The 10,690-nt window shown below is 38.3% G+C and overlaps 1 protein-coding gene across 1 annotated transcript in view; it reads left to right on the top strand.

The window, feature by feature from the left end:
• The first annotated feature begins 9,177 nt into the window (after positions 1–9,177).
• The window catches only part of dcbld2 (discoidin, CUB and LCCL domain containing 2), a 16,312-nt gene continuing 14,799 nt past the window's right edge, over positions 9,178–10,690 (top strand). The window contains 1 exon segment of the mRNA XM_035676133.1: positions 9,178–9,580. Coding sequence (XP_035532026.1) covers positions 9,478–9,580 — 103 coding nt within the window. The 5' untranslated portion in view covers positions 9,178–9,477.

The raw sequence follows: 10,690 nt of genomic DNA, 5'->3' as shown, positions 1-10,690 counted from the left end.
TACAGAGAAAAGCAGAGAAACAGAATAAAGCAGCAAATCCTCACATTTGAGAAGTTGGAACTAGACAATCTTTGGGGATGCAATGTTGCCAATTACTCACCAATGACTGTTTCACCTTTATATGATTAAATAAAACCACATGCTTGTGTGTTTATGACACATTGCATGTTTATGGGTGTGTATGTGAGTGACATGTGGCACTGCTAACACAGAAAAGAAGCATATACAACAGAAAGACATTCCTGTTCAATCGGAGTAAACACTGAGCCAGGGAAGAGGTCAGAGGTCATGTTAGACCTGACCATGATCCTTAGCATGATCTATGATTAGACCTGTTGTCTTTTACCTGCTACTAGAAAATAGGGGCTACATAGTGGAAAACAGATTGGTAAACATAAGCGTTCAAGTTGCTTTCTGAGTTTGGTTATACGTGTCAGATGGGCCAATCAGGCATTTTGTCACCCTAATTTAAATTTCCAAAAACAAATAGAGATAACTTTACATCCAGCATCCTACAGCCAAACCTCTCTCTCGTGCTGAGAGGTGTTTTATCATTTTTTAGCAGTTTTATCATGTATGTTGTGGATGGAGCAACTGATTTGTGTGTCTGTATCTGACTCTGAATGGCTGGTGTACATTCTGGTATTTCTCCGCTGAAAAGGCACCAGATTGTATAACCCTGATGAATAAACACAATTTGTTTAAGCTGATAATAAATACTGTGAGCAATCAGAAAAGCAGTTAAAGAAAGACAGGGAGGAAGAGAAGAGAGACAATGTAAACCTACAATATTTCTTCTTTCAACAAATAATTTATTCATTTCGACCTCATTTAAATAGTAAACAAGTTATTTTTGTGAGTACCATTGCTGTGCATATCTCTGTGTATAAAAATTTCTAGATGTCACTGCACCAGGCCAAGAAGTAGTCCTGCATATAAACCACGGTAAGACCATTATTATCGTTTATACATTTCAGCTATTATAAGGACTACACAAACAAAATACAATTCATTCATTAGTGCTGCATTACCTCCCTTTTTGTTGGAGGCTAGTTGTTTCCCCCTCTTTCCTGTCTTTAGGATAAGCTAAGCTAATCAGCCGCTGGCTCCATCTTCATATTGAATATGCAGATATAAATTGATCTTCTCATCTCACTCTCAGCAAGAAAGTGAATAAGCATATTTTTTTCAAAATGTCAATCTATTCCTTTAACACTAACAGTGGAGCAGGAGGACACTAAATCTGATATATATATATTTTAGTTTTTAACAAATGTACCAGTTTTTACTCATTCAACACTATCTAGTATATCATTAGTCACGTTGTAATGCCTCCTTTGTTTTTTGCATGTGTTTGAGTGAGCAGCTAATGTTGAATGAGCTCCTTGTTCAGTTGTTTATTAGCGTGTATTCCCAGTAAAGATGGGATCCCAGCTGAGGCAAAATGACACCCATCATTTACAGTCACCCCTGGTTTGGAGGGTCTGCTGGTGATTATTTAGTCTTCAGATAAAAAGAGCTTGTTCCCCAAGTTCCCACTGAAACCTACAGCAAATTCTCCAAGTTAAAAGACAACCATCTGTGTGCCGGGTCTGATTACTGCTGTTGGTATGTCTTCCATAAAATGTCTATTTGTGTGAGGAGGTATGTAGGAAGCTGAGGATGTGATGTATGTACACATGTCCACTGTCCCACTGGAGGGTGCTGCTGTAGTGCGAACAGACACTGTGGTTAATGGTTATACAGCGGTGGACCACCAGCCATGATCTCCCATAAGGCCGTAGGCAGGATATACTGAGACTGACTCATCAAGTCACACGTGTTTATTTAATGGAATAAAAAATATGGAACAAACCAGTAGCTAGAAAACCACAGTTCCTTCCACATTGCTAAAAGACAACCGCAGACCCTTACACACTTAGACTGTACTGTTAGTCTGCCTAACATATGTGATGATGGATGGAGGATGACACATAACTCACATATACTCAGACACATGCACACAAACAAAAGGTAGATGTATGGAAAACACTTGATTCAGCCACTGACTGAAACACACACACAGACACACAAAGCTTCTACTATCTGAATAACCAAAGCTACACTGATTATGTTTAACATAAATCTGAGGAGGGGAAATAATCATGTGGATCACACGCATTGATCAGAGTTGAAACAAAAGGAAACCACTTAATGTAACTTAAACAAAAACGTAGCAAAGTTCAAAGGGTGACCCAAACCGGGCTGCAACAAGTGATGTATATATTTCATAAGGAGAATTTAGTATGTTGTGCGTGTACATTTTATAGTGGATTATGACAATTTGTTTTCACATCCCTACACAGACAGAAACACATAAATACATTAGAGGAAAAATCATACAAACCTTTAATCGGTATTTCATTATACAATCTTGTGTTGTGAATCACAATAATTCAACAATGTGAAAATACTCCAGTCCAAGTCGTATTACTTGGATGGTGTTAAATAATATTTATGTATGTACGTATCAAAATTAATAAAAGTCATGAGGAATGGTTTCTTTCAAGATATGATTGTGGATGTATTAATACACACAAATACACACACACACACACACACAAAATGCCTGTTTCTTGTCCTGAACCTGCTGCTGCCAGTGGGAGACAATCGGTCCTCACTCTGACCATTGGTATGAAACATTATTAGGCCATAAACTCACAGAAAACCAAAGGTTATTTTGCAGATATTTTGGGACACATTTCTGGTGAGACAGCTGGATGATACAGTTTTTTTATTAATTTTTTTTTTAATCGGTGAGGAACAGGGAAAAGATAATTTAAAGATCAATGATTTGCACTTATCTGTGCGCTATACTGACTCCCAGTGGAGACATTATTTAGTGCACACATTTTACTCAACAGATGATCTGTAAAAAAAAGACTTGCAACAATAATTGTCATAGCAAGACATTACAAAAATGTATTCCTAGCCATTTATTTTGTAAAATATTGTATGTCCCTATCATCTGATCTTGACTCATCATGAAGATCCAGTGTAAAACAGCCCTGCCTTCAGAGCAGTCACAGGATGGACTCGCCATGGAAACTCTCGAAATCTGTAGTCACTATCAGGACCTTGGCTGAATCCTTTAAAGTCCAGTCTTTCCTTTACAACTGAGTGCGTTAGAATACCAATCAGGTCTCCCCTGTATTTGTTGACCTTCTCAAGCGGACTGGTCAAGAACAGCTACATGCTGAGACTTCAAACATTTGCTGGAAATTCCATTCATTTCTCTGCAGGACACTATCTCTTATGACCTTGTGCCGTACGCTCTTTGGTGTATGTCCATGAAAGGTTGCCGTGTTGTACAAGAAGCAACTGAAGGCCATTAATTCTTGAAACATTTGATTGTAGTGCTTTTATTTGGTGTTCAGTGGCTGCAAGTCTGTGCTTTTTAATCCCATTAGTGAGCAATCATTTATTAAATTATCTGGCACAAAGAGCGACAATTATTTACTATACCATTTAGATGTCATCAAAAAAAGTTAAGTTAAAAGGTTTACATGCAGGCTTCAGAGTGGGCACTTAATATAGACTCATATTCTGGGCACATAAATACTGTTATTATGTAGTATGCATAATTTGCTTCTCTGCTGCTGCTGAGAGAATTTACAAAATATTTTTTTTTTTATTTAACATACAACACAAACACAAACTGTCCCGTGTTTTAACATGCATGGCATTTAAATGTGCAACACTGAGGCCATCTACAGGAAGGGAGAGAGCAGACTGTGTTTCTTGAGGAAGCATGGATCCTTTGTGTGCGGCAAGATGTTGCAAAGTTTTGCCTGTTGCAGCAAGTACAATATTTACAAGTACAATATTTTTTGCTTCAGGCCATATGACTTCCTCATATAACAAGGACAAACTGTTCATGTGTGCTGATTATTTAAAGGACCAGTGTGTTTAGTGGCATCAAGCTGTGCATGTCGGGGAAACTACAGCGGCCTTGAAAAGCCCTACCCATAGACAGTGTGTGGTTTTTTACGTTCTGGGCTACTTTAGAAATATGGCAGTTCAACATGGCAGCCTCCATAGAAAGGACTCGCTCCCTCTGTAGATAAAAACTTCTCTTTCTAAGGCAACAAAATCATAATGATATATATTTTCAGGTGATTATGCACTAATGGAAACATACCTTTATATATTATATTCCATTTCTGCCAATAGATCCTCCTGAAAGTTACACACCAGATCTTTCAAAATTCATCATATCTCTAATATTACTGATTCATCTGCCGGTAATCTTTCCAATCCTGTCTGTTTTTCTTTTGTGAAGTACCTGCTCTAACACTGGAATTTCCCTTTCACATGGCTTTCCCCTATACATGATAGAAAACTATTAAATTGAATAGTCATTTTAATAATAAAAACTGGGTATAAATATTGGTGGTCCTGATTTTGTGGCGTCGCCTAACCTACAGTGCAGGGAAGCTTGGCTGTATGGTTCCTGAGCTGATTGTTGCCCACAGTGGGAACCAGCAGGTAAAGACATGATCCAGGCATGTGATGACTAAGCTCTCACTAACTGACTATCAACTCATCAGACATGGGAAGTGAAAAGAAAGACCTCAACTAACCGTCACTATCAAACCTGCACGCAATTATTTAACCATGCAGAGTGTTAAGCGATGCTTTGGCTTGCATTAAAGTAAATAAATGATATGAATTATGAGTAGCAGTTACAGGTGCAATATGGTCTGTATATGCCGAAGGTGAGAGAAGGCATATAGTGTGAGACAATGAGGGAGTAACAGTTCTGAGTGATATCACAGCAAGGGTGCTCATGTTACATAGAAGATTAACATAAAAACCAACCGTTGCCAACTTATTATAATACTTGTGACCACCAAGTGGCCCAGTATGGTTTCTGCTGTACTTCAGCAGGGAACTGGACTACCTTTCTCACGAAACATGCAGCTTTCCAGCAGAGGTCCTCACTGTGACACTTTATCACAGCCTTAATGACAACTGGTTAAAAATGCTAATGTTTAATAGCTCTTTAACCAGTATCATAAAATGACCCAGTTCAGAAATACCCTTGTTTAGCTCCAAAACACAAGAAAACACTTAATAACATATCTGTAACTGACACAAGACTTTTACTTCCAGTAAAATCCAATACCAAGCAATCTGAAGGCAACATCAATTCAAAGTATTACACAATTACTAGTCTTTGTATTGGCAAAACCTAAAGGCCTGAAAATGATGTCAGGAATATACATGTATAACGATGTTAAGTGTGACGAGGATGAAGTCTGAAGTTAAGGTGGAATTCTGACTATATCTATCCATCTGTTTCTACAAGGGCTGGAATAATGCAATACATTAAAATAGTCCTGCAATGAATACCTTAAGATGTTGGATATTTATAGAGAAATGTTCTGAAGAGACTTAAGGTTTATTGGGTAAAAATATTAGAAAATCGGTACAATGTCCAATATAACACCACCATAAACTAAAGCCACAGAAATTATCACATGTAACGCTGAATCAACACCTCTGACAGTTTAACCTCAAAAAACCATACTTAACGTTGTTTTATCAACTTGATGCCTCAGACCTAATTTTATGAGACGTAATTAAAGTATACAGTCTCTCTGGTCTAACTGACCTTAAAAACAAGTCATGTCTCTATATAGCATCACATACAGTGCATTTCTGTGTCTTTGAATGATATATGATATGATATATAAACTCAGTAGCCACTTTATTAGAAAGACCTGTAAAATATAATTTAATAAAATAAATTAAGTAAATACGTTTTTCTTGACGCTGTCATAGAGGTGTTATTATTATATATGTCATAGCATTGAGGTCATAGTTAGTGGTTGTGTTTTAGAGGTGATTTTACATATTCTGCCCCCTTGTGTATGTAACTAGGGAGGTCCAAAAATAAGAAATACCTCCTTTACCTTATATTGAGAGGTATTTACTACAATGTCAGCAAAAATGGAACATTATAAACTTTGTAAAGGTAGAATTTGTGGCAGAGCTACACAGGTAGAGGTGTACCTAATAGTGGCCACTGAGTGCATTTGTTGCATAATAAATCCAAACAACACATAAAACATATAATATTTCCCTATTAATGATGCTTTATGGTCATTTCTGTATGTCATCTTCACATCAAATGTGCAAACCCAGTTTGTGGCAAAGTGAGAGGTCACTACTTCTGTACATTGGGTTTAAATAAGGTCAAACACAAAGAAAAACAAACATTTGAACAAAAGAAAATTGTTTATTTTGTTGTTTAAACATACGACATTGAGGTTTGCAGGACTCCAAACAATGAGGAAGTAAAGCCAACATCCACAAACCACGAGGGTTAAAAATGTTATAGCTATATAATAATAGCATATCTATTTTGTACTTTGAAGGGAACTTATAAGAATGTCCCTCAGGGGAACATTTTGATAAGCAAGCCTGCCGCTGTGAATAAACTGGAGTTCCCCTCGTGCAAATGTGTCATAAAAATACAGATAGGGTATGTAAGAAAGAAACTCTGAGACAGAGGGTGTGTATGGGAGAGAATGTGGACAATTTCAGCATGAGTGACTATCTGGCTGCTTCTCCAAACATTACACTTCCTTACACCCTTGTGGACATCTGCTTGCAGTCTGCACATGGAGATGTAGAGCCACAGTCTCTCGCATACACGCGCGCGCACACACACACACACACACACACAGTGGCCTTCCATCCAGAATAAAAATATCTGAATTATCTGATATATTACTCACAGGCTACAGGCTAAAAAATGTGTTTGTTGCTACATGTTACTATTGGTTACTCTGACAGTTGCATCACATTCAAGCTCTTTTCCAAGTGGGGGTGTATTATAGAACAATAAAAAGTGAATATTTCTTACCATTAATGTACTGCTTGGCTATTTTGACATGTCCAGCTAAAGCCTGGGCGTATTGTGTGATGCGTGCCACCCAGTCATTAATCAGACCCAATCAACTTCTCTCTGTACAGTCCTGCTTTAATAACTCTGTATTGGGTTGCCTTTAAAACATCCCAGGACGTAAGTCTCTCCTGCAAGATTTGGGTGTACAGAAAAGAGGCTCGCAGCTGAAAGGACAACACATGGAATAATAAATGGTGGGTGTGTAAAGCTTCAGCAAGCTAACATAGATCTGTATGCTTTATAAAACAGCTGAGTTCCAGGAACACACAGGAATCATTGCATAAGTCCCAGAGAAAGACCAACAACACAGTGATTAGGTTGATTTTACTGCTATTATTCACCATAGATGGAAAGTATCAGTGCATATTTATTTAAGCATTGCGCTTCTGGTTTGTAAGACTTCATACTTTTATTTGTATACATTATAGAGAAGAGTGTAATTTAAAACAACAACAACAACAGCTTTTACTCATTTTACCCATCAAAGTGTTCAGATAAAAGACAAAATATGATTTTATTAAGTAATCCTGAAGGAAATGTTTATGGCCATGACACTGATAGTACAATAAAAAGACCATACTTTGTATATATACACAATATAGGCCTACCATATATTTATATACTATAAATATCAACCATGTGTCACATCATTGGTTTGACAACATCTTGCCTGTCAAAGGCTGCAGTTGGAAAATTTGCTGGCGGGCAAACAGTGACATATTTATTTAATGTCTTTATAAATTACATTAAATAAACATACACAGGAAATATCATATACACACTAAAATAAAATAGAATAAAATAGGAGATTAAAAAAAGAAATAGGGGTGTAATGTACAAATGAGGGTGCAACATTTTATGGTTTCAGTTTTTCAGTTTACAAGCAGCATGTGTGTCATTATGTTATATATTATGTGAAATCCTCCGATCAGTAAGGGTTTATCTTATTTCATTAAAAGAAATTATGAGCATAGACATACACAGTTCGAAAAGAGAATGAAAAAAAAGAGAGAAGGAATAGAAACAATGGTGTGTGTGTGTGTGTGTGAGGTATGTATTTTGTCTGGATTTATGCATACAGTTTTTTATCATTTGTGTCTGTATAATGACATTTGATATTCACAAAACCCAGTGCCATTGACAACATGCAAATACTGCTCAATAATTTAACACTGTGAAATAGGATTGGAACAACAAGCCATTTTTCACAGCAGACATGCAGAGACATGTCATAGCAGGAAAAGCGCAGGTGTTACTGATAACATCAACAATGGCTCTGTTCTATCCAACATGTCCCAGTAAACATGACAGTGAGCCAGCACGCACAATACCAGGACCCTGAAGCAGCTAAATGGAATTAAACCGTCAATAATGTCATTGTTTGTACCTGTGCTTATCTTACTGTGATGAAATGATGATGATGTGTCTTAAAAAAGGTCTGTCCTCACAATGAGAACCTCTAACTTCCAAAACTTAAGCAGGAAACTGTATGCAAGTCTTCTCCATTGTGAGTAATTGATTTCATTTATTTTCTTTCTTAATGTGAAAATGCCTAAGAAGGATTTTAGTTTACATCGAGTAGATCAGGAATAAAGAATGAGATTTTCCTTTTGAGAATAAAGTCAAGAACATTTTGAGAGAAAAATGTGAAATATTATGAAAAAGTCTGAATTACAGGAAACTCTTACTAGCTGAATAAGCCATGTGGATGCCCTGAAGTTATTGTTTCATCAGTAAGAACCTAATTATTATAGATACTTCAGAATAGTGAAATTAAATGAGCAAAGAAATAGACTCAAACATGAGGGGACCTTTCTCGTGCAATAGCCTTCTATACATTCATTATCTAACATTTATTTTCGTTCTGTAATATTACAACTTATTATAAAAATATTACTTATTATAATTTAATTTTGGGGAAAACATTTAATTTGTAGCTATATGAAATCTCAGATCCCCCTCCCCCCCAGCAATACTACTATCTATGTAATATTGAGACCTGATAACAAAAATATTCTCAGATGGGGACAAAACCTTCATTATGGGATCCATCTGTTGTCTAAATGTTTCATGTTTTCAGTCAACAAGGCGCAGTTTTGAATGTTTTTTTATACGATTGCAACAGGTATTTATGAAGAGGGACTTTGAGGGGGGTGTTGTTGGTAAGTCTGGGATCATTCAGACCACTTGGGGGACTCGGGTATCCCAGTTCCAGATACAGGAGGAGGAGCTTCATTGGAGGAAGTAGCTCCACAGCTTGGATGTGTGTGTGTATGTGTGTATGTATGTGTGTATGTGTGTGTGTGTGTGGAGCAGTTACCTCCATAGTGAGAGTGTCGCTAACCACTGGATTGTTAAAAACGACAAGCGAAAAGATATCCTCGCGAGGAAACCACACGCGGACACGCTCTCGAGGAGTTTAGTGTTTGCCTCCCCGACCTCCCTCCCTCCCTCGGTACAGGTTGAAGCGGTGCCGGAGCCGGTCCAGAAGCGAGCATTATGCATTCAGACTGCAGGCTGCTATGGGCAGAGCGGTAATGGTGGGCAGGGGACCGACAGGGGCCGGGGTTCTCGTCCTGTCGATTCTCATCATTCTCACCACGGAAGGCTGTCGAGCGCAGAAAGGTTGGTGCCAACACAGCTGCGGTGACAACTGGAGGGGCCGAGTGGGACCGCGGCGACATGCGGCCATGCTGGTTTAAAGTGTGAACACGGGAGTTTTGGGTGTTTATAAGATAAGCCTTTAAGGCACGGTGCATTGTTATTGTCCGCGAAACTTAAACCTACCTTACATGGCCGTGTGTACGTGGAGTTCCGCTTGGTTTACGCAGCTTGCCGCCGCCCGTCATGGTGTGTGTGTGGACGGTTCAGTAAAACCAGGCAAACCGGTTCTTAAAAAAACAGAGATTATAAAAGAATAGCTGCTGCTTGGTGGATGAGTTGGTTGCTGAATTAACATGCGGCTTCAACTGGTTTGTTTAAAGTTAAAAGTTACGGTCTTTTACTCAATTGTGTTTCCCGATAAGCGAGCTACCTTTAAATGACCAGATTTTTAAATGGAGTCTGGGTTTAAGTTGTCTGTGTACGGGACAACAGCACACTTGGGAACTTGTGGCCTTGTTTCTTGTTCCAGGTAGCCCAGTTTCAAATTTACCGTGAACCCACTACTACAACCACGGCTAACTCAATATGTTTTAAATGATTTGGGATTACTTTACACCATATCGTACCTAAATAAGAATATTTGGTAGGTTTTGAGAGCTTACAGTCAACCTCAGGTGGTCAGACATTGGGGGTGGGGTAGCAGTGGGGGTATGAGTGTAAACACGTGGACACAGTTTGTCATAATTCTAAATTTCACAGGAGTTTTTCACGTGAATTATGTAGTGGTATTTCTCCTCTCAGTAGGTAGATCTGACGATGAAACCATGGGCTTGATATCTGATGGAATTACACTGTATTCTGGTTTGTTTTTGAGCATGAGGGGTAACTTCAGGAAGGTAATCTGAACTCCTCCTGAATGCCATGCAGTGGTTCAGCATTTGTGAGTCAGAGTGAGGAGAGCAGCTTTGTTTTTGTCCTGTTCATCTGGATAGTGTCCACTGAGAGGCTCTTACGTAACTCCAGAACATCCACTTAGCACCATGAAGCGTGACTGTTGAGTGTTATCTCAGAGCCATAAGTCCACCAATGCATCAACAGACACAATGTGTCTGCTTTCTGACAGCTCAGAAG

This window comes from Morone saxatilis, unplaced genomic scaffold (assembly GCF_004916995.1).
Source record: "Morone saxatilis isolate NCDOM2014 unplaced genomic scaffold, NCSU_SB_2.0 Contig5, whole genome shotgun sequence".
Taxonomy (NCBI): Eukaryota; Metazoa; Chordata; class Actinopteri; family Moronidae; genus Morone; species Morone saxatilis.
The sequence above is the reverse complement of the archived record's forward strand: the minus strand, read 5'-3'. Positions and strand labels throughout refer to the sequence as shown.